General features: G+C 37.6%; 1 protein-coding gene across 2 annotated transcripts; it reads right to left on the reverse strand.

Annotated features, from left to right (window-relative positions):
* Nucleotides 1-6,493: 6,493 nt before the first annotated feature.
* Nucleotides 6,494-24,169, reverse strand: LOC131332366 (uncharacterized). Of its 2 annotated transcripts, XM_058366553.1 has the most exons (13): nt 23,696-24,169; nt 19,911-20,085; nt 19,277-19,360; nt 17,715-17,956; nt 17,338-17,581; nt 15,526-15,605; nt 14,872-14,956; nt 13,941-14,072; nt 13,694-13,807; nt 12,077-12,124; nt 8,524-8,608; nt 7,129-7,182; nt 6,494-7,049 (listed from the first exon to the last, which is right to left on the reverse strand). In XM_058366553.1, exons 1-13 carry the CDS (start codon nt 23,830-23,832, stop codon nt 6,967-6,969), a joined length of 1,563 nt encoding a protein of 520 aa, XP_058222536.1. In that variant the 5' UTR covers nt 23,833-24,169; the 3' UTR covers nt 6,494-6,966. The 2 variants fall into 2 exon arrangements, with proteins under 2 accessions (XP_058222536.1, XP_058222537.1); XM_058366554.1 differs by lacking the exon at nt 7,129-7,182 and having other exon boundaries at nt 6,494-7,076; nt 8,501-8,608.
* Nucleotides 24,170-25,127: the final 958 nt, after the last annotated feature.

Consider the following 25,127-nt stretch of genomic DNA (forward strand, 5'->3'; position numbering starts at 1 on the left):
GTACAGTTTTTTTAAGTTTGCAGAATTAGTAAAAATAATGCTTACAAATCAGAAATGCTGCTGAAAATCACCCTAACGACCCGAAAAAAGTACGAACATTTTCTTGTTGGTTTAACAAACTTGTTGTGTGTACACATTGTGCATCGATCAGAGTTTTAAGCTACATGTTGAATCAAAACGTATACTTCATTATGTATGTCTTTTTTCTTTTTCTTTTTTAAGAACTACTTTCTAATAACATTATGAATTGTTGCTGTTTTTTTTATGTTTTTCTTACAGGTGAGTGACGAGATGGACGTGCGCAGACTTTTTTTGGTCATGTGGGCATTGGAAGCTTTGATCTACACAGCTACTTGCTTTATTTTGGGAATTTGACATCATTACATACACTTTATATGAGCTTTGCTTAGTATGTAAAATTCTATGGATGTTGATCAGTTTTATGTTTTGAATGGTGGTCAATGGATGTTGAATGTTTTGAGACATTGATATGAATCGATATTTGATTAGCTTTTAAATTTCTATGGATGTTGATTAGTCTTTTGAATGTTTTGAGACATTGGTATGAATCGCTACAGGGCAGCTCTTTTGGTATATTAGATAGAATACATCAATTATTTGTAGAAGTATTGGCGACAATCATAACGACAAGTTGTTTTCGCAGAAATTCTCTCTTTGCCAACATGTAGTTATCGGTGATTAATTAGTACTTCTGGCGATAAGTTGTTGTCGTAGAAAATCTCTCTTCGGCGGCACACTGACTAGTAACATGACTTGGCTAACATTAATTCGGCGACACTACATTGGTGTCGCTGTTAAGCAACATTCCGCAACAACTTATACTAGTTTGTCACCGTTGGCTTTTCTGTGACACCAATACCGCAACAACATGGTATCTTGTCGTGGAATCATATAGGCAACGAAATCCTTGCTTTCGGTGACAAAACCCGAGGAATGGGACCATCAGTATAGAAAATTGGTCATTCAAATAGTAGAAATCTAATAGTACTAGTAGTCTGACGTTTAGGGTGCATTATCTTACCCCTTCGCAGAGACTGCTACAAAAGATTTTGGGCTTCCACGTAATGGTATCAACCCCGTTATTTTCAATTTGAAAACAACGCAAGGTATCTTTCTTATGAGCAACTTAAAAGGGTGACTTGGATCACCTAAACTCTGAACATTTTTTTCACTACGAGGTGTGAGTGATCCATGGAACTTTAGATCTCCGTTATAGGCTCTAGCTTGATCTCTTCATCGATCCTCTCTTTCCCCGTTGCTTGACAATGGCACATGGATCGGTGGATGGATGTTTGAGAATCAAACGAAAAGACCCCATGCATCTCTCTCTCTCTCTCTCTCTCCCGATCTCGATAATTTAGGGGTCTCTCTCCCAATTGATGAATCAATTGACGTGAAAAGTTTGGTGCTCTCATCGACATTGTTTGTTCATATACTGAAGAAGTTTGAAGACAATCACGATAATGAAGGACCTAGGGCTTTGCTGATATGTATATTAAAATATGAATAACCGATTAAAAATTAGGGATTTTAAGGTAGCGTTGGTATGGAAAATCGATTAAAAAAAATGGGGCTTTTATTTTATTTTTGTTTATTTTATTCAAAAAAAAAGTATGGAAATCCACACAAGGGCAACTGGACCGTAAAGATAGTGTAGAACATCTTTGGGGTTGCATTTGATGGGCTTCTTGATATTTGAGGAGATGCCATCTTTTTTTTTTTTTTTTTTGCCACGGCGATATACATCAGCCGGAGTTAATGGGGGTGTTAGAGTTAGCACGGGAAAACCAGAAGCTATCCATAGCCTTGGTTCCCTAAGAGCCTGCCCTCTATGGGGCTCGAACCCAAGACCTTCCACAAAGGGGAGACAATGACTGACCAACTGCACTAAGCAGTGGTTGTCAGGGAGGAGATGCCATCTTGAAAGGGAAGAAAGAGGGAGATTGGGTTGAGGGTAAACAAACATTGCCTGTTTTTTGGCAAAGGGAAGTTCATAAGCCTTATAAATGGCTTGCAAGGTTATTTTAGGCATTACAAAAGTGGTTTTGGGGGGAAAACTCCTGCCACTCACTTTTCCGTCAATATTAACAGGTTTGTTAACAGTTGCACTTTACATGAACGTACAGCAGGTGTAATAAGTGACTAAAAATGAAGTAATGGGATGTCTCTGCAAATAAAAAACGTACAGAGTGTGTAGGTGCAAATTCCCTTAGTTAAATTTTTGAAGGGGCAATTACAGAAATTACTTTTATATCAGGGCTTCAAAAATTGGTTGCACTGAAATCACTTGACAATAGCTTCCCATTTATTGTTTGATCGAATTTTTTCAAATTTTGACAAAAACTTCCCGTTTATTGTTTGACTGAATGTCAAAAATCGACTTGCATATGCATCATCTATACCCGGCCCCTAGTCTTTGTTTATCCCTTGCAATAGCAAAGGATGGAAAATGCATTGGTCCCACAGATACATATGTATTGATTTCTCGGGAAAAGTAGACAAACACATGTGGTAACCTTAAAAAACTAAAAAAGAAATTAGGAAATGTAAACAAAAACTCAACATATGTTGAACAAAAAATCAACGGCTTAAATGTGTCTTATTTTTACTAATCAAAAATTAGGAAAACTTAAAAAAATCCAACATCCTAAATGTGGAAATGTGTTGCATGGTAAAATTAGGAAAATTGAACAAAAAAATTGACAGCTTAAATTTGTCCCTTTTTTTTACTGATTTAAAATTAGGAAAACTAAAACTCGACCTATGTGGAAAATGTGTTGGATGGTAAAAATTGGAAAACTGAACAATTAATAATTTAAAATTAGGAAATCTCTTTTAAAAAAACTCGAACATCTTAAAAGTGTTTTCCTTTTCCTGAACGGGCAGGAAAAACTTGGTAATGGACACATATGGAAAAAGTGGTCAATTGCACAGATGAACACTTTGAATGAACACGTGATGCGGAGAGAGAGAGAGAGAGAGAGAAGAGAGAGAGAGTACCTTTTTTACCCAAAAGTGTACACAGAGGTTTTATACGGAATCACTTAATCCACAATATTGCAATGACAAAGCTTCCAATGAGACAGAGAAACAGTTCACTACGGGACAAAAACAGAGAATGGAGAATGAACGCTACCATGCCCCAAAGCAGTATTGGGTCATCATGCCCCCGTTTTTTTTAAATCCTTGGATGTTCTCTTTTAATCTCAATTCTTGGATCCATCCCCCTCTCCTCTGTTAACCTACTATATACCAGTTAAAAATCATTTTGAAAACACCCAAAAACGTTAAAGTACAGCTTTTAGTTGTGGTAAGTATGCCTTATTTTGTGGTAAATATCAACATAAAATATGGTAAGAAGAGCCAATGTTCATGATAAATATAATGACTTTTTTTGACTGAAAAAATTCAAAACCACCTTACTTTTTAAAAGTGGTTTTGATCCAAAGGCCTAGATTAACCTAAAACCTGATCTAATGGTCCTTATTAAATAGGGGCATGATGCCCCAATATCACATTGGGGCATCATAGAAATTTTGTGGATGAACAGTTCTGGAGTATGGTAAATTGTTCCGCAGTTTGATAACCACTAAAGGTTTGTACATGGGTGTGTTGTGTCCATGGTATTTTACTATTTTGCCCATACGGTTATTGGATGTAGTGGTGAAGTACACTGTAATATACTCTGACTGTGGCAATTATTTTTTTTTTCTCGGCAAACGAAACGATTTTATTAACTCGAAAGGGGTAAAAACAAGAGTGAGTCAACCCTTACTCACCCACACAACAACGAACAAAAACATAGAAAGAGCATCCAACCGAAAGTTGGATGATACAACACCTCAAGCCCAAACTTAAAGCTTTAGTTTGTGGATTCCACCGAGAAAGCTCTTAAAATCCTCCACCGAATATACTTTGATGTCGAACTTTGTTTTCATCCGCATAGCTACCCTTGTCTTGACTAGATCCCCAACCTCACTCGCTAACCTTATTACATTGTTGAATATGAGGTCAATCCTCTCAAGCCACAAAGACCACAAAGTAGCAAAGAACGTCACCACCCAAATGTGCCTTTCCAAATTTCAAAAACTATTGCCAAACTACCAATTTGCTAAGTCTGCCAAAGAAGGACAAACCCATACCAATTGTCACCACTGCATAATAATCGACCATGTGTTCCAAGAAGACAAACAATGCAAAAATAGATGCTCATGGGTTTCCTCAGGGGTGGACCCACCTTGGGACACGTGGGGTCATGTGCCCCCACGCCCTTTAAAAAAAAAGTTCCTGTTTTGTATACATATAATATATGTTATATATGTTGGGATAAATGCAAGTAGCATTGTTTGGTGTGTTGGTAAGGTGTTGGGATTGTGACCAAGAGAGGGTGAGTTTGAGTCTCCTTCACCCTCATGCATTTCTTTGTTTTTTTCCTCAAAATTCTAACAGTAACCTAACCAAGGTTTTCCTCCACTCTCCTAACGTCTCCAATCATTTGTGTAGTACAAAATATGCATCCTTACATTGCTTTTGTATATTTTTGGTCCATGAAACTTGTACATGTAGAGTTAATAATAGAAAAATAAATGGAGAACATGTGTTAATTTTGTTTTGACGCATATAATTGGGGTGCACAAGTTTGCCCAAGTAGCTGATTATTAAAATACATATATACTTTAAAATTGTCACTTTATTATGAATGCTAAAATTATTTGGTGTGAATGTACTTAACTAAAACTCATATATTACGGTTATACAAAAAATTGGTGCCCCCACTATTTCAAATTCTTGGGTCCGCCACTGGGTTTTCTCAAAGAGAGAACATAGAGGGCAGAGTGGCAATTGACCCTCTTGAATCATATTTCTGCTGGCAAGTACTGATCTAGTAGCCACCATACCTTGTAAAGCCAACCAAGAGAAGATTTCCACCTTTGGTGGACTTAGGTTCTTCCATAATGACCCTAACACCTCATCTCCAACCTGGACTTCTTGCTTCCACTGTCCATACACATATTTCACTGAGAAACATTTATCTGTTGTCCATTTCCATTGCAGCGAGTCCTGTTTGGATGGGTCCAATACTATACTATGCAATCTTTGTTGCAACTCCTCCTCTTGGCATTTTTCCCAATCATACAAATGCCTTCCAAAAATTAAATTCCATTTGCCAGCCCCACCCTCTTCCTTCATAGCGCTGACCACTTGCCCTTTTTGAGTAGAAATTAAATAAAGTCTGGGGTATACTTCCTTGAGTGCTACATCCCCTAGCCAAACGAGGTCCCAAAACAAAGTTTTCTGTCTAGAGCCCACTTGCACTTTAAATCCCTCTTGAATTATAGGACCAATAGACGAAGAGGCATTCCCTATGGAGCAAATATCTCTCCATATATTCATGATCTGTCCAGAAGCAGGGAGATGGGGCAGCCAACAGCCCTGGACAAGATTGTGCTTTCCTCGGATAACCTTCATCCATAGGGAATCCTTGTCGTTACTAAACCTCCACCATCACTTTGCAAGCAACGCTAGGTTTTGAGTCTTCAGATTCTACACTCCCAAACCTCCATTCTCTTTCCTCTTAGCGATCACATCCCATTTCACCAAGTGCAGTTTCTTCTTATCAACCGAATCACCCCAGAAAAATTGTCTTTGTAATTTCTCAATTAACTGTGCTATAGCCACAGGCATTTTGAAAATAGACATGTAATAAATAGGTAGATGACCAAAATTATAATTTAACAGAGTGAGTCGACCTCCCGTTGAATTAAATCTCCTGCTCCATGCACTCAGCTTCTTACCCATCCTGTCCCAGACTGGTTCCCAAGTTTTAATCCTTTTCGGATTAGCACCCAAAGGCAATCCCAAGTATTTGATCGGCTATGTCTCGATTTTACACTCCATCACATGAGCAAAATCTTTCACATCCTGATTATAAATCTTAACACCACACACACAACTTTTGGAAAAATTAAATTTCAAGCCTGACATAAGCTGGAAACATCTTAGAACCCTTTTTATATTAGCCAACTCCACTCTATCGTTGTTTTGCAAAAGAGAATCTTATCATCCGCAAATTCGCAAATTGTAGATTAGATAGGATAACTCCATTAGGCCCAATCTGTGTTCCTTTGATTATATTTAATGCTTTGGCTGTGGCAATTTTGAAAGGCTAAAATGTGAGTCAGCTTCAAAGGGACCCCACCAAAAGGGGCTCTCTTTATATATTACAATAGATAATAGAAGAATAGATTTTTCTCGTTTGAGAAGGAATACATGCAAGAATAGATTATGGATTCTAAATATACTACTGCAACAAAGTTAAAAATTACTAACTTTTAGAACGATTAAATTTTAAAATATAATCAAAATCAAATTTTACACCCTTTTCCAACTCCCAGTAATCCCTATAATTCCATATTCTGTTGATAAGAATTTTAACAAACACTCAACTTCTTAAAAGCTAAAATATCAAAAATAGCTCCTAAAATTTTCCATCAATACACATAATTTAATTGTCACAAATTAAAATGAATCCACTTAAAAATACTTCGGTAAAAATGCTTCCAGAATTAGAAATTGTTTCTAGAGTTCTGCCTGCAAAATCTCACACGACAAAGGGTCTCTCCTATGGAAACAGGCATCAAATATATCAGTAGTTCACCCATTAAAAGTCTGACCAGAAACTGCCACGAGAGAAGGCAAGCTCTCTCCTGCCAACCTGGGCAGCCAGGACACAAATCCCACATTTCCTTGCTCTACGTTCTATTACACCAATAGTTTCTACCGGGGAACTGAAAAGTATCACATTTCTAACCACCCGATCGTCATCGAGCTATTATGAAGTGTCCCAAAACTTCTATACACTTAGGTTACAGTATCTGGAAGATGCATGCCAACCCACCATAAAATAAAAGGGGTTGTGCAACCATCCAGATGTCCGGTTTATGTTTATGGCAACACTGCATCACAGTACATCTCCACATCTGTTTCCTCGGATCTCCCTCTTGTTGTATAGTCTGCCTTGGGATCACCTGAAGACACATTTGTAATTAAGAATACTACTCGCGAAAAATGAGAGAAATGTGGTCGTCATGGAAGAGAATCTATTACTGAATATAACATCAGGGGATGATGGCCGGTTTGGGGATGTACTTCTTGTAACATCTGCAAGAATAAAAAGGATGAAATCCACAATGTCTAAGATCTACCATTTAATTAGAATGAGCATGCATAAACAGCATTGAAGTGAAAAATAGTTTGCCCAGAGTACATTTCAAACACGCCTAAGAAAGCTATTTGCTTAATATTCTTGATAATTCACTGTCTTTGCTTATTAGACTAGAGACCGGGGCACACGCGATACGTGTGCAAGTCAAATTTCGACAAAATATACACAATAGCTTCTCGTTTGTTGTTTGATCGAATTTTGACAAAATATATAAAGTTCGACTTGCACACGCATCGTATGCGCCTCGACCTCTTGGTCAATAAAAAACAGGAACATAAAAGATGGACAAAGCATACTACAATTTACATACGAAAAAGAAAAGTCACTGCGAATGGAAAAGGATTGATAAATGCTAATCGAAGCATTGTAACAAAAAATATAGAATCTTCAACTCAACTATAAGGTATACTAAAGTTCTCACCGATTGAGTTATTTGGATCTTCAGGGGCCAATAATCAACCAAGTCTTGAAAGAGATGTCATAATTGATGTTCTACATACCCAAATTCTGGTACCCTTTCGAACTCTATTCCTAATTACGTATAATTCACTCGAGACACTTTGTTTGAGATGGGGGTATAGATTGTTTATGGATAAGGGTGAAGATATAATTGACCGAAGTAGTTAGTTCGAGAACGTATGGTGGTTGGGGTGAGGTGCTTTTACAATTTTACCCAAGCAGTTAGTTTATTGCATGCTCCGAAGAAAGGGAACATCCTTTTTTTGGGGGGACAAAATTGGAAATTACTTTTGTGACATGGCTTCACAAAATATTTACACCAAAAAGGGTTCTCCCTTTATATATTAGAATAGATGATGTTCTTTGACATGATGACTTTTACCATCTTTAAGCAACAGAAAACAAAAGAACTGAATATGCTTCCATGTTCCGATTTCCAAAATCCTTCTCAACTGTCCAACAAATTTGCATGCCTAAAAGTCCATAATTAAAGGGACTCTTTCCTTTGAAGCTTAAATTGGTACTGTCATTCACTTGTGCAAAAATAAACATCCCAAACTCAAGCTCATTAATACAGTGCTTTGATCCCACCTGTATGTGGTAGGCCTCAAGCTCATCCAAAATAGTCTATAACAGCTCATCAAGGGAGCAGTCATATAAGGTGGCCTGAGAGTGGCGAGCTGGCAACGGGATAGTCTTTTTTATGAAAACAAACATCCCAAACTAGTAACAAAAATCCACATGCTATGGAGCTGCAATACATGCATGTGTACAAATGATAGATATTCCAAGTACTCGAGAAGAACAGAATAACATACCTGGTGAATTACGTAGTGCTTTGACAGCATCAAAGTTCTTGTATGTATAACCCACAAAACTTAAATCTCTTGGAGTTAATAGCATCTACAAAAGTGACGAGGAAAAGATTGGAGGCTTTTCTATATCAAAGAATCATCTAATGCCTGGAATATCTAACTCTGGGTGCTAGCATAAGCCATTGAGTTACATTAGAATACAAAATAATGAAACAAAATTGGAATATTTGCTAGAAAGGTTGAAGAACGTAGTATACAAGTACATTTGATACAGATATCACTTCATTAACTTGTTTTAAACTGCAAATATGCATAATAGTAGCTGCATTATTGCAATCCAAGTAAAAACAATGAACTGAGCTCAGCAGAATTATTTATGACAGCGCCCAATTTATCCAGTAAGAAAAGTAGAATAGTAGTACGGGGGACACTACAATAACATCAACTTGTGATATATGCCTCTTACAGTTATAAGGATAACTCTGTAATTACTATTGCGGCAATATTGGAGAAGTTCCCTTGTCCTTTTAATTTTTGTAACAATTTCAGAGATCAATAAAATTTCTTTTTGCCATTCAAAAAAAAATATTGGAGAAGTTCAACAATATATAGCTCAACACAGCATCAAAAGATACCCATGAAATGATCGGGGAACTTTCAGGGATTGCATAATAAAGCATTACTGTTTGGCAGCACTTCTCAAGTAGTACTTAATTTCTATAGATCAATTTTCTGATTGCTTTAATATTTCATGATCAGTACTTTTTCTTTGTTTGCTAAATTGTGAAAATTATACAAATAAGCCTGCCTGCTAGCTGCTTTCGAGATGATATTGATTTTAAAATTAGCTTTCAACCAGGCTTTTTTTTGTTATTATTGACTTAAATGCGTTAAAGGAGTGACAAGAGCGTGTCACCGAAAGAAAAGGAGAGAGGTAAAAGAAAGCAAAACGCCAGTCTTTCCCCAGAATGTAAATATCTCCAACAAAATTCACTACAAAAGAAAGGATTTACAAAACCCCTCCTTCCACCAAACGTGAATACAACAGACGAGTCAACTAAAGTCTATGTATAGTAATCTGTAGTACTCCTTCAAAAATACTCCAATTTCTTTCTCCACAAAACCTTCAAGTTACACATAGGTGAGCCACCCTCCAGACCTTTCCATCTTCACATGACACCCATGATCCCAAAATTGATGAAGCCAACTCTCTGGCATATCCCAATGCAATATACGATCCACTGACACCTTAAAATCGCTTGTACATGCATCACCAATATAAAAACCACTTGAACTGGAAGAAACCTCCCTTTTCCTAATTATTGGTACTCAGGATTGCACCAAAGCAGTCATCAGAAGAAATGGCACTATCATTAAACTGCAACAATATACGATCCACTGACACCTTAAAGTCGCTTGTGCATGCATCACCAATATAAAACACCACTTGAACTGGAAGAAACCTCCCTTTTCCCAATTATTGGTACTCAGGATTGCACCAAAGCCGTCATTAGAAGAAATGGCACTACCATAACACGGTCCTGGGTAGAACTCAACCCAAAAAGCCTGCTACTAAGGTGAGACTCCCCTCCCATCTCCATTTTGCTCATGATGTTTTTGTATCCATGCAATGTGGGACTTCGCTTCACGCCCTCCGCCACACACAGAGTGTTCCCTCGGCAGCACCTGCGCATGCAAGCAGGGATACACCCTATCCTCTCTGGTACTCTGGCCTCTGATGCCACGTTACACGGTCTTGGATACCCAAAAGCTAGCAATTGAGGTGAGGCTGGCTGCCTTTAGACTTAAATATTGCAAGGGGAGGAGACTACTGGATTCTTCCTAATATTTGCTGATAATTCGCTGAATCTAAAGAGCTGTCACTCAAAAAGAAGCTAAGAGCGAGCAATCGTTGCTCTTATTACGCATTTCGTTTATTGCGCATTTCATTTTCGCGTTATCTGATTTCAACCCTGATGACAGACCCCAGGCACACTACCCCTTATGGATTGAGAGCCAGAAGAATCCCTTCCAGTATCTTTCCATAGTGGAAGCAGAGGTCACGACATCTCGGATAAAGGAAGGTTCACTAAACAAAGACCAACTCGACCAAAGACACATAAAGATCAAGTTTGCAATCTGTTTTTCGCTTCTGCAATTTGATATATCTCGTACAATCAACAAATGCCGAGCGAGAGGACGAGATTCAATATCTTCTTCGTATAGACGAACTATACCAGAAAACGAGATGCCACCGGCAACATGGAACAGCTCTGGTCTTCCAGCTCGGCTTGGGTAGCCAGTTCCAGAGTATTTTTGTACAATGACGGACCTCGCTTTATACTTCAAACTCTCAATGCATATTTTGTGCCATAAATGCACTTTGTATTGTAGTGGCCCCTACATTCTCGCTCACTAGTTACCTAAACATCCAAGCCAGGGTTCAAACCTGCAAGGAATTAGAGCTTTTACCACACTACTTACTTATCACTTCCAAAACTAGCATATGAATTTTGTGGCCTCTCCACTGATTGCCAACAGTTTTCGAGTTGGTTGCTTCAAGTCAATAATCCTAAATAATATAGAGCTGCCCCAAAAGTGCTTATCAACATCCAATTCGCAATCCCCAAATGCCCTACCAAATGATATTCCAAAATGGACCCTCAATCTATAAGCCACATGTATTATGAAAGACTTAGCATGGCTTCCGTTTTATATGTAATAGTTATGAAAATGTTTTGGATATAAATACGCCTAACCAAGTCAGCCTCCTATTTCATGAACACTTCCCAAGTACTTACCCCATGGGTGCGACAAACCTCTATGCATATGCAACAACCCTATCAGATCCAAACTTGCACCCAATATGAGCTTCACAAATAGTCCACCACCATAACCTATATCCGAGCCATTTCCCGACGTAAATCATAATATTTATAACAATATGAAGGTCTTCATAAAAGTAAAAATAAAAAACAATTAAACTGGAAAAGGATACTTCAGAGATTTTGCCATGTTATTGTACTTGCATTAAGAACCGGTGAAACAAGATATAATATCTACATTTCCTAAGAGCTAACTGCGGCAATAATTCCAAACATGGAGTTTTGGATACTTCTGTTCCTCAAGTAAACAAAAGCAAAAGGTAGTATCCGTTTCTCACTAGAAAGTACTTCAAAAAAGCAAAACGGGAAAATTCACAAGGTCATATATTCCTTTCTCACACGGAAGATGTTTTCTTCCTCCATCCCAGCAGTTTAACTGTTGGACACCTAGATGACAGAACTAAAAGCCATAGGTACCTAAGCAGCGGGAAAGCGTCATCTGGAAGACCATTGATATTTGTTACTTGTTTCAATCTTCCCCAATTAGAATCACCCACCCTTTATAGTGGAAATGTCTATTGGCTTTGAGTAATGTGGTACTACTTATATTATGCAAGTATTAGTTAGACATTCCTTTAAATGTATGAACAAAAAGATGATGATTTCTGAGGTCTTATTCCTCATCCCATGAGTGCACAAATCGAAATATATTAGCATGCCCAGTTACATACCTTACGTGAGGGTCCCGAGCCAATTCTTGGTGGTATATGAGTATCCAACTGATAACAAACCCAGAGAACTAAGTCAGTCAGTAGCGCAAAATAAAAATGCAGAGAAGAATCTAAGAATTGAAATAGCAAAAAGAAACGCAAACATCAACGTCTCTCCATCAATTGAAGGAGTGTAGTAATACATTCTCTGAGATACTAAGTAGTAATAGTAGATAACTGCCAAAGGTGACAAGGATATGACAAATACGAGTAGCTCCCACTGACATTGAACTGTGTTATTACATCATTGAAATGCAGCAAGCTCTAGTCTGTGCACACTTGGTTTGTGCTTTATATTAACCTCTCACATCAAACATAACTTACTTTTGAAATTCAGCAATGGTTTGTAGATTGGATCCTTAATCAACTAAGGCATTTAAGTATTTTCGCACATAAATTTCCAAGTACTTCATATAATGCACTATTACTATAAAATCATACGCTCGGCAAAAACAAAATATAAAAACATAAAATTTATGAACTATCAACATTAGTCATATCTTTTTTTTCGTAATGGCATACCCCTATTGTACCACTATCTTTTCTTGTACCCGTATAACTGCTTCATAGAGAGTTTAATGAATTGAAAGTCGGCTACAGGGTTGGAGGCTAGAATAGTGAACAAAATTGTTAAGATTTGATATTGTTCTGGGTCAAAAAAAAATTGCAGGGGTGTATTGTTTGATGAGAAAATCTAGGCTTTCTGGATAACAAGGGGATCATAGGGCTAAAATATCAAGGTTAGGATATGAATTAAGGTAAGAGTTTTCTGGATATTGTTAATCTGATGCCCCATGTCGGGTGAGAGAGAAACTTGGGAAGAACAAAGCTATATGTGAGCAACGTGGATGTACGTTGGGTACGCATGCTTCGGGCATGGTGGGTAAAGCCAACACTATCATACTGAGCAGACCAGTGCAAAAATTTGTGCTATCAATAGCCAACTCTGGTCCCCCGGATTGAAAAATTGTTGGGTCCACTCAGCCCACTCCGCTTATATGCTACTTTGTGGTCGCTTATGACCTGCTATGCCAGAATGCTAACCACAGAACAGAGCTGGGCAAGGTGATCGGGACATCAAGCATTTAAGAGGATAGATTTTTGTGATGACACATCCCACTTTGGCAGGGAAGGAGAATGTCTAATGCCATGTAAATCAATGCTTTGGACCTTCCTAGTATAAGCCTTCTTTCATGGAAACTTGGGTGAATAAAGCCCTGTGTTGGACACATGGGGCAAAGCAAACAATACTAGACTGGGTAGGGCAGGGCAGGGCAGGGCCAGGTTTTTGTAGTTAAAGTGGCAAATAAAGGTTAAACAAAACCTGGAAAAGTGTTGGGACATCAAAATCTCACAAAAAATTTCTGATCACCAGAAATTTAATGGATCTTCAACCTTTAAGAGTAAGCAAAATCCACATTAATTACTCAAGTATTGCACAACTGTCTCTAAAAGGCTAGCTTATGTAGAAGCATAAGACCCTCCAGCAGACTTGGATTTCGGATAACTAACATTATAGCAAATAAATAGTGAGAGAAACACTATAATCAATAAGAGAAGGGGTGAGTTTGGGATTACTTCATCAAACTTCATAAAGTTCTGGGTGTCTAATTCCCCATTAACTTCTGGTTTAAATGCTGCCTCCATTTCGTATAGTTGATCCCATACAATATCCTTGAACCAAGGATGCGCCTGACGTACAAAAACATAAGAAAAAATAAAAACCAAGAATGAGCCTAAAAGAAAGCACTTCTATCCAAAGTAAATGCGAATTAAACCAAAAGAAACATAAATAGGTACCAAATTAAGGTATGGCAAAGCATACCTTGATCTGGTTTGCTCCTCCAGTACCAAGTCTGTGCTCAACATCACATAGCAACCGACAGATGAGATCCTTTGCCTCAGGTGTCAACTTTGCATCTTCTGGAAATTTTACATGGTTTCTCCAGTGAACAATCTGCCAATTTATTCGTAGACAAGGTGTCAAGATATGTTTCGCCTATCCTTACAGCAAATCAAACTGACAATGAAATTTAAGATGCACACGCAGCTAAGAACAGACTAATAGAAAGAGGCTACAATTTTCACAGCATTCATCACAGACATATAAATCCCAGAAAACCCAACCATTGCTAACGGGGAAGACTTCTATTCCATCCATGGAAATGCAATTCAAGAGTGCTACCTAAGTCAACCCACAAATTGAGAAGTCAAACTGCATTTGCATATCATTTTCCATCATTACAGATACTGTTTAGCAAGATAACATGAAATTGTTGACAACCATCGAAGCTTTATTTGAGTTTGTTACTTTTGTCATTCATCTCCCAATTTGGCAAAAAACACCCCGGTTGCTATTCAAGATTACAGTTCTTAGCCCTAAAAACCCCATCTTCCATGCTTTGACCATTACCCTCCCCTCTTTCATGCATTGACCATTACCCTTTTATTAACCCATATGAACCCCAAAATTCCCACCTTGTCCTACATCACTCCCCACTATTTACTTGTGACACTCAGAAAATTATCTGGAATTTAACCTTATTACAAGAAAATCTAGCAATTAGATCAAATAGAAAACAAACAATACAATCCCCTTTGACCAAGCATGCATCTAGCTCAATAAACAACAACATTGGACTACATACAGCACAATCCATTCTCCACCCAAGATAAACTATGGAAGTGAATGTCACATCCTTCACTGATGATAAAAACTACAAAACTAAACCAGACCAACGAGCAGAGACTATTACCTTCCGACAAGTTGTTATAGGGTCATCAGAGTAAAATGGGGGGTAGCCAACGAGCATCTCATACATGATTGCGCCTAAGGACCACCTGCAAAATATAAAATCAAGAAGAATTTACGTGATGCAAACATTGTGTAACATTTCTTTTGAGGGCAAAATCCACTTTACTCTCTTGTAGCTCGGACTTCGAGCACTCCAACCCATCTTGCTTGGAAAAGGCATTTTGTTTGCATGTGTTTTTTTACCATTGTGCACTTTACCTTGAGTGTTGGCATGGATAAAACTTTTCAAGTCAAAGTCAAACTACAAAAGACAGTAATCCAATTGCCTTCATCTTCTCTTAACCTACTCCGCCATCAAATAACCCAAAACCCATATACACTTCACAATCCAGAGACACAGAAACACCGCCAAGTTCCCCGTCAGTACACACACTGATTTAATCTCAATCGCCTCATGAACCACTAGCACAAAATCTGATTCAACGTCTTGAAGCATAGTCCTTTAGCTCCATGATCCAGGGAACAACCCCGTTGCAGAGTTTGAACATGGCTTTGGTTGTAGAGCATGGCGGATTTAGGTGTTGGCTCGGGTTGTTCTTGAAGGAGTAATTAATAACAAAAGAAGTAAAGATGAAACCAAACAAAAAGAACTAACCAGTCACACTCCATTCCATATCCCTTCTTCAGAAGTACCTCCGGGGCAATATAGTCTGGTGTGCCCACTGTTGAAAATGCCTCCAAAACCAAAAGAAAGAACCAGAAAGTTGGTGGAGTGAACAAAAGAACAAAAAGAATTAAGGGATTGACAACTTAAAGTAGCTCAGCACATATATCAAGTAAATGCGTATAGGACCACTATCTAGTACAAGAAAGAATATGTAGAATACTAGCTTCTACACGTGGGGTTCTTCGAAAATTTCTAACTCCTGGTGCTGAGTTTTTTGTTTCATTGCAAAAAGGGATTGAAAAAATTAGTCAAACTTGGTGGAGTACAAAAGTTCTATGTGGATTGATTTTAAATTTTGGGGCATCTAAATTTTAGGAAAATATCATCTCTGCATCGCTCAAGGTCAGCACCTCTGAAACAAATGGAGGACTTCATTCAGTGACCCTGCGATCACCCTCCGAATGATCAGAATAAGGTAAAGCTTGAAGATCAATGTCTCAGCCCTCTAGTCGGGTGAGGGCCAGCCAGTCTTTCAACCAGACCCCCCTAAAAACCGAGGGGTTTCTTCAAGGTGGCCCACCCCCGTATTCATTTGCAAATTCTGTATTAAAATTAAGACTGCTCAACCTCAGTAACTAATTTCCGAGTCGGCACCCCTATCTGTGTCGTAACTTCGACTCTATCTATTCATTTGATTTGCTTTATTAAACCCTATTTTTCCAAGAATTAACAAGGACTTCCTCTAGTCCAGAGGGCCTTCTAAAATAGGGACAAAAGAAGAACCTATTAGCAAGAGAAATATGTATACAGATATACAACATAATTAACTTTGAGAAACATATTTAACAAGAGAAGGATTTCAATCAGTACATAATCTTGATCAAAATGAAAACCCTGAATAATAAAACTTTAAGGACGTAAAAAGCACAAGATTAGATATAAGAAAGATAAAGGTAATCCGTAATAAAGATATTAAATCCACAAAATCATAGTGATGGGAGAATGAATCCCTAGTTAGAGATCTCTTAGATCTCAAATTCAAAGAGACTTGGTAATTATAGTAGTACAGCTCTAAAAGTAAAACCCAATAGAACTACGGCACGAAAGTTCAATGACAGGGAGACATATGAAGTCATCTTGTTTGAAGTGCAATGTCATAATAGTTAGACAGTCATGTTTCTACTTTTCCTACAACCAGCCAACAATACAAATATTGTGAAGGAATTAATTAGCATGCCTACAAATATGCTCTCTGATGCAGGGAGGCGTGTTGAAAAAGGAGATCGGGCCAATTGAAACACAGAACTACTAAATTGAGTCCGAATCCGTTGATTCGTAACGAATACCCGGAAATCGAAATCCTTCTCTAAACCTGTTTAGTCAAAGAATACCCAGGAATAAAGGCATCAAACACTTTGTTGATTCCGTAGAATACCAAAGAATTTGACATAAAAGAGAACACTCTTTATAATTTCATTAATCATCAAAAACTCAATAATCCTAGGACTTACAACTCTACTTATAATCAATCCTAGTAATACTAAAAAGGTAAATTGAAATTAAGAAACTACTTCCTTGTTAACTAAGATACTAAATAAAAAGAAAATCACATCAACCTACCTAAGTACGGAAATAAATAATTCTAGACTAAGAATATGAAATCACAAAATTTCCTAATCAAGAGCTAATTAAATAATTACTATATTCTTCATGAATTCACGGCTGCATCACTCTCAAACCTAGCTCCGTACTTCATAAAAGATCAGCTACAATAATACTTCAATTTCTATAATGGCATACCAGAGTCCTCCTGTTCATCTGCCAATGTTGAAGCTGTTCACGAGGACTTCTCCAATGACTTCCATTATCCGCATCAGGAATACATGAATCAATGTCCATCGGTTCCCTCAAATTTTCATCATCCATGGGTTCATTTTCTTTGAGAGTCGATAAAGTTCTACAATCGAGTGGCTTGCAAAGACCAAAATCTGAGAGTTTCATGTGACCATTAATGTCCAGGAGAAGGTTATCAGGTTTAATATCTCTGGAAAAAAAAATGAACAAAGGTCAACAATTGTCTACATCCTCACAGCAGATAACAGAATAAACTGATGTCACCAGAAGATTAAAACATCTGGCGCACTGTTAACACGTCAGCAGGTATTGCAAACACCAACCTGTGAATGTAGTTGTGTCTGTGAATGGACTCTATAGCCAGGACACTTTGAGCAATATAAAACTTAGCAACATTTTCAGTTAATGTGTCTTCTCTCATCAGCAGGGTCATTATGTCACCACCAGGCAGATATTCCATAACTAGATACAAGTACTCTGCATCTTGGAATGAGTAGTACAGTTTTACTATGCAGTGACTGGCCACTTCTGCCAGCAAGTTTCGCTCAGCTCTGACATGTTCCACCTACGGGGGGGAAAGTGAGTACTGAATACTGAATAAAAGCAGCAAGTCACAAACAATGCAAATTGTGAAAGAGATAATACTTAGAATCACTTAATGGACAGAGCATATAAGGGAGTCAAGAACCCTTTAAGTTCCTCATACAGAGAATACATATACATTGCATGTGTAGAACTGAATTCCAGTAGCATCGTGAGCATATATAGAAGCAACCAAACAGCTCATCCCTACACCTATAAGTTCCTTTCATATTACTCCCCTAGTCCCCGAAAAAGAAACAAATAAATAAATTTTTAGCCTTCTGAATTAAGTAATCAAAGTGCCATCAGTAATCAAAAAATTCAGTTACATCATAAGTTCAAAGGAGACTTAGAGAAGACAACAATACATATCAACACCCAAAAATTTAGAAGCAGCAATTATAGCCAACTGCAATGAGATATCTATTAAAATCATGTTCTGCTTTCTTCAGAAGCATCAAAATAATGAGATAGAAATTTAGAAAGGGGGAGAGAATTTTACACCGCCTCAATAGAGCACATATGTCACCAACTGCCACCATGGATTTACAGGTCCTATACTCATATCTTTAAGAGTTGGATGGAGAAATCCAAAGAAAATTGCAGCTAAGTCCCGAGAGCATACCACTATACCAGGTTGATTTATTGCGGGAATGGTGCCCCCATAAAAACAACAAAAAGTCTCTTTACACACATTTTTAGGAACAGATCATACCATTTTGTTGGTCCGACTTTAGATCCCACAAAGATAATCCGAACTGCTCAATGTTCTTAAAACATCTTTTTATGGGTTCCTATAAAAAAATCAACTTAGTAGGATATCAGCAAGAGCTTTTTCAGAATTTCCAAGGCGAAACTGGTTCGTAGGTTTCGCCGTACGAATTTTGAAAAAGCCCTTACCGGTTTTCGATTGAGCTAATTTTTTACAGGAACTCATAAAAAGTAATTTTTTTTAAAAATGAACGGTTTGGATCATCTTTGCGGGACCCGAGGTGGGCCCAGAAAATGGTATGTGCATGATCTGTCCTTACTTTGCTGTGCGCATAGATAGCACTTCTGCAAAAACAATATGACAAGCTATCATAGAAAGTGGCTAAGTTTTTCAATTTGAATGCAAACCAGCATTGGTTAAGGGCTGGAGTGCATGCTAGCAGATCACAGACCACAGCATAGTCACATACAAGCATAAAGGTAACGTGCATGTCTTAAACCAAAGAAATAAGCTAGAAAGTAACACCTAATAAACCTGCTTAACTCACTTGGTACACTTTAAATATGAGAAACGTATCGTATCTCATCTCACCTGTCCTCTGCTGAGCATTTCAGATTTCTTCAGCTTCTTCATTGCATATATATGGCCGGATTTTTTTTCCCGACACAACCGAACCTGTAGGATAAAGGAAATTATATGGAATAGATAGTGGTAATAATAGCTGGACAAGGCCTTACATCTTAGAAGCAAGTAGACTTCCGAGAGATAGTTCCCACAGAAGTCAGGGAGATTTATCTTTTAGTAGAATTCCTTACACAATAAATCTTATCAAAATAATGCAGGTAAACGGTACATTCTCGGCTTGGTTATGGCAAACCGAGCATCAAGCATATGCTAAACAAAACACGAGAGAACCGAACCAACCAAACCAAGCCAATCAGAAATGGTCACTCTCAATTCGAGTGTCAGGTTTTCTTGGTTCCAAAGCAAAAACACTTCTACAATTGTCTTCGCTTCCATAGGAAATTTGGCCAACATCCCATTCCCACAGTTTGATATGCAATAAGAAAGTAACATTTCTAAACCAGTCAACCCTATACCAGAATTCAAAGATGTATCTTTTTTCAGTTTGTAGGTTAAACCAGTCCATATCCTTTGGAAATGTAACCTTTTGAAACATGGGCTACAAAATTGCATTACAAGCATCCCATGCACATCACCTCACCTCACCAAACGCGCCTCTTCCAATGATGGTCAGAAGCTCAAAATCCTCAACACATATCTTGTGCCTTTTAAGCCTCATAAACTCGGTCTCTTTCCGCTCTAAATCCTTGATCAGATTTAACTGTTCCTCCTTGGGCACATCTGAAGAAGCCAACTTCCTCTCTAACACCCATCGCCTGCAATCAAAGCAAAATATGATACTCGCATTTCAAAATTCCAAATCTGCACCTTAAGCGCCTAAATAAATTTCCACTTTAGTACATAAATCGTGAACATAGATTGTAGGAAGACTGCATAATCTCAACAACTCATAAGAATCATGACAGAAACAAGAAGAAGTATCAGAGTAATAGCAAGAAGCTGTGCACAAGCTATGAGTGCGATAAAATTCCACTAAATCACACCTCTATTCATTTGCAATACAACTTGAAGTTGAGAGCGGATGACAAAAGGTTAAAGATACACAAATTAAAGCACTTACTGAAAGAAAAACAAAGAAAACTGTAGGTGTCATGCATGAAGTATCTTAATCAAAGTACACTCATTGTGCCTTCTTAAGTTTATTTAGTTTACATTACTTCATGATTATATCTATTCAAGTTTTGTGTTTTATAAGAGCCCTAAGAAGCACAAACAGATACAGACAAGAAACACACCAATTATAAAAGATGAGGACACACACCCGACGGCCGACATAGCAAAAAGAAATTACTTATGTATGTATACACACACACACACATACATTTCACAAACCAAAACGAACAAAAAGAAACCAAACTGAGCCTTTAAGTCCTGGTCCATTGGTGTCTGCCACATAAATCCGTTTTCTCCATTGAGCAATGTTGAGGGCATCATGTTCCCTGATATCCAATGACCTAGATCCTTCCGAACTAATGCCTCAGTCAATTTCAGTCCACCCCGCCCATTAGTGTTACCATCTACCTTAATCCTATTACGCCACTTAACTACCGCATCTACGGATCTATGATAGACATGTTCAAACTACCTTAACTATTTTCTCTTATTTTATCTTCTATCGAAGCTACCCCTACTATTTCATGAAGATTTTCGTTTCTAATTCTACCTCGCAAAGTCTTACCACACATATCCATTTCAACATTCCCATTTCAGCCAAACTCATTTTACTCGCATTTTATTTCTCAGTACCCAACACTTTGTCGTATAACATGGCTACTAGCCTTATAGCAGTACAATAGAATTTTCCCTTCAACTTTGCGGGTACCCTGTGGTCATAACAACACTCCCGAAGCAATCTACCACTTGATTCATCCAACGTACACAATGTGTTACATCATCCACAATCTTTTCATCCATACTAGTAATTAGGCCAAGATACTTAAACCGCTCGCTTCTTAGCAATTCCTGAATTTGTGGGACACTCTGTCAATACTTGCACTTTGACTACCACTAAACATACATTCCATGTACTCCGTTTTACTCTTACTGATCCTAAATACTTTTGACTCCAATGGTCCTCTTCAAGTTTCTAATTTAGCATTAAAACCTCTTATAGTTTCATCTGCTAAAATTATATCATCCGCTAAGCAACATACACCATGGGATAGTACTGTTACCCAGTTTTGGGTAGAACTCAACCTCAAAAGCTAGCTGTTAAAGTGAGGGTACCCTCAAGCTTATATATTTTATATTACTTTGGTACCCAGGCGATATGGGAGCTCGCTTCACAAGTACCCTGAATATTTATTGTCAAATTCATCAAATAACTAAGGCATAGAGGTAAGGACCAAGAGCGGACAAGTAAGATCTAATAGCAATGTCAACACCTTCATCCATGTCATTGACCACATCAATATACCCTTTTCTAAAAACCTTCTCTCCAAGACCCACCTATAACATCTGTAAGCAACTTATCAAGCTTTTTCTAAGTCTATAAAACCATGTGATGGTCTTTCTTTTCTCTTTATACGTCTCCTTAACAAGTAGATTGCTTCAATAGTTACTCTACCTGGCATAAACCCAAATTGGTTAACTGATTTTCAAGATATCATGGTCATCATTCTAAAGCGATGATCAATAACTCTTTTCTAGATTCGTTGTATGGCTTATACAATTTAGTACCTCTATACTTATTGTAACTCTTCACCCAAACAAGTCCCAACAAACACACACTACTTTGTAACTATCCACATAAACCAATAAAATTCAAAAAGTTACTAGCCTTAATTGACTTTAAATAACCAATATTAAATGGAAACCATTGGATTGATGTCACATTCACTCCTTAACTGTTTTGAACATGTCAAATATACTTTCAGAAACCATTTTTCCGAGCAAATCCCCACGTGAATGAAATTATATGGATTAACGATACAAAAAACAATGCCCGGGGCAAAGGGACTATAAGTCTAGAAATGAAAATTCCTTACAAAAGACAAGTAGCTTTGCCTTGAAATTTCCCTAGTGTAAGACTATCGGATTTCTTCACCAATCAAAGCAAGTGATGTCTTGTCTTGAACTGCTCAGCTATGTGCTAACCAAGACGATAAAATTCACACAAGATCTCATTTTGGAACCAAACACTACCTGGCTTTTTAGAGTATTGAGGAATTCTGCCTCAAAATTCACATTGAAATGACCTAATTCATGCTCACATACACGGGCGGAGGCACTAAGGTTCAATTTGGGTCAATTGACCCACTCACTTTGATTTTTCACAATAACATTTGATAGTTTGCAACCAAATTTTGCTTTTTTAGACACCACAAAAAACATCTAAATTGCCCCCAATTGCTTCAAATGGATAGAAATTTCAAGCATTCTTTTTGACAGTTAATAGTCCTACGAATGAGGCTATCATGCATTGTTTGACAAATGTAATAAGTCTTTCAGACCAATTATAAGGCAAAATTAGATTATTATTGTATATCTATAGTATAATTAACCTCTTAATTTAGTTATTTCTTGGACTAGTACATAGAAAAATACATTGCATATGAAACCCCACTAACCAAAACTCCTGACTCCGCCCCTGCTCACATTGGTGATTTCTTATTAAAGTACCATCATATACCTTACTTAAATTTCAAGATATAAAAATCACTATAAGCATGGCTTATCCTATATAAGCTACATACATCATTGTGGTATCATGGAATATGTAGGGGAGTTAATCTTGTGTAATTCTGGTGAGTAAAAAATCTATACAATATAACATCGGCTATAGCTCATTGAGCTTTGATCAGAATTTATAATGCCTCTGTTTGGTCCAGGAGTAAAAGAAAATGGAAGAATCAACAAGTTCCCTGTTGCTCTAAATACAGAAAATGGGGAACCCTGCAATTAACAATATTCCCAATAACTACACAAAACCAAAGATTCATAATGTCAATTGATTTCCAAATTGTGAGGAGCAAAACAAGCCTTCAGAAATTCGAGTCTCAAGTCCCCCCTGATTTGATTAAAAAAATTGAGTAAAACTCAATTCCGTATGAATTTGAGTCAATAACTGAGCTAAATTTAGTAGGTTTTATCTGATGTCCCCGAAGGTTGGTTGTTCTCCTTTGGGAGCCCCCCGCAACCCACAATGGGTTGTCTAGCAATCACAACAATAACCGAAAGAATCAAAGTTTAGTGGGTTTTACTCAGAATTCGGTTCTGAGTCAACTAAAAGAGTAAGGGCTGGACATGCTCTTAACAGTTTCTCATCAAAACAAACGCAGCATAGAAGGAAAAATCAATGATATAAACTAGATCTTGTCCAAGGAATTCCATCTACTGTTTGCTTTGAGTTTAAACACATCGTACCTCTCTTTTCGCTCTTGGATGTTCTTCATCTGAGCTCTGTAGTGATTCTCTATGTATTGCTTGGCCGCCGCCACCCGATCCATCGTCAAGCTCGAACCCAGCACCTCCTCCTCCTCCCCCTTCTCTTCTTCCTCCATCTCTCTCTCTCTCTCTCTCTAGAACTCCTTTTCACTCTCACTCTCTCTCTCTCTCTCTCTCTCTCTCTCTCTCTTTCTATATATATATATATATATATATATATATATATATATATATATATATATATATATATAAATGTGTGTGTATGTCTGTATCAGCAGCAGCTGCTGCTTATATTTATTGCGACAACGAGGATATGAAATGAAAAACCTCATAAATCCCCTCTGGCCCTGTTGCTTCGCCTCATCAGCTCCAGCGCAAGTACCACGACCGTGCTCCCGTCCACTTCTTTTATGAGAAATTACTCAGTGTCTTTGGACCACCGCCAAATACTGTTCTAAATTTTTATCAAACACACATTATGATAAAGTCTATGCACTTTTTTTTGACCCCACCACCATAATGTATGATAGTAAAGAGGCCTGGGTGCCCCTGGGGCATAGGATATTTTTTTCTTCTTTATCCTCCATTTTGGTTCAGCTTTGCTAGGTAACAATGATCGAAATTGCTCCGGCTCCGGCCGTAATAATGATCGAAATTGTTTATCTTTTAGATCTTGTATGAAGTAACTGTCCTATAAAATAATTGGCATGGTCGGATATCATAGCCATCTCAGAAGTACGACATAGACAGCGATAATTTAGACGATTTATTTTGTCTTTCACAAACTTAACGGTTGGTATTGAGCAAGATAATTTCTTACGAGATAAATATTTTTTTACAGTATCTAAGATATGAATGAGGCTTTATTTGGTTGGGAGTTTAATTTAGTTTAGTTTTGGTAATGGGTGGAGAGAGAAATAGGATAATGATTGAAGAGATGGGTAATAATTAGAGAGAGATAAAGAGAAATGAGAAAGTAATAATTGGATAAATATGGTAATAATTGAAGAAAGAACCCATATACCCAACTTTATTCTCTATTCTCTAGACTTATGTATGTCCTAAGATGTACGTTTGTATACTAGTACATGTCTGTGCTTGAAGACATGGCTCAAATGATTACCACACACAAATAAATTCTAAACTCGAGTGCAATATATCAACCATTCCCCAACGAATTCAACTACACAAAAAAAATTACCCAAGCGTATTCATTGACCTATTTACCTGAATCAGCAAATAAAGAACAAACAAGTTCTCAATCTCTAGAGATTGTGCTCGTGTCTGAACACACAACGCAACACGTACTCAACAAATGAGCTTGTGCCTGATATTAAAAGACATTAACCTAATATAAAAGTTTTTAGCACTATCAACAATAAAATTGCCTACTAGGCTAATCAAGATTCAC

This window comes from Rhododendron vialii, chromosome 7a (assembly GCF_030253575.1).
Source record: "Rhododendron vialii isolate Sample 1 chromosome 7a, ASM3025357v1".
Taxonomy (NCBI): domain Eukaryota; kingdom Viridiplantae; phylum Streptophyta; class Magnoliopsida; order Ericales; family Ericaceae; genus Rhododendron; species Rhododendron vialii.

Excerpts from the sequence above, each read along its gene's own strand:
- LOC131332366 (XM_058366553.1), bottom strand. The coding sequence starts at position 23,832 with ATGGAGGAAGAAGAGAAGGGGGAGGAGGAGGAGGTGCTGGGTTCGAGC. Across the intron at positions 19,361-19,910 it reads GAAGAGGCGCGTTTGGTGAG|GTTCGGTTGTGTCGGGAAAA; the intron begins GTGAGGTGATGT and ends TTTATCCTACAG. Across the intron at positions 7,183-8,523 it reads AGCACTACGTAATTCACCAG|ATGTTACAAGAAGTACATCC; the intron begins GTATGTTATTCT and ends TTATTCTTGCAG.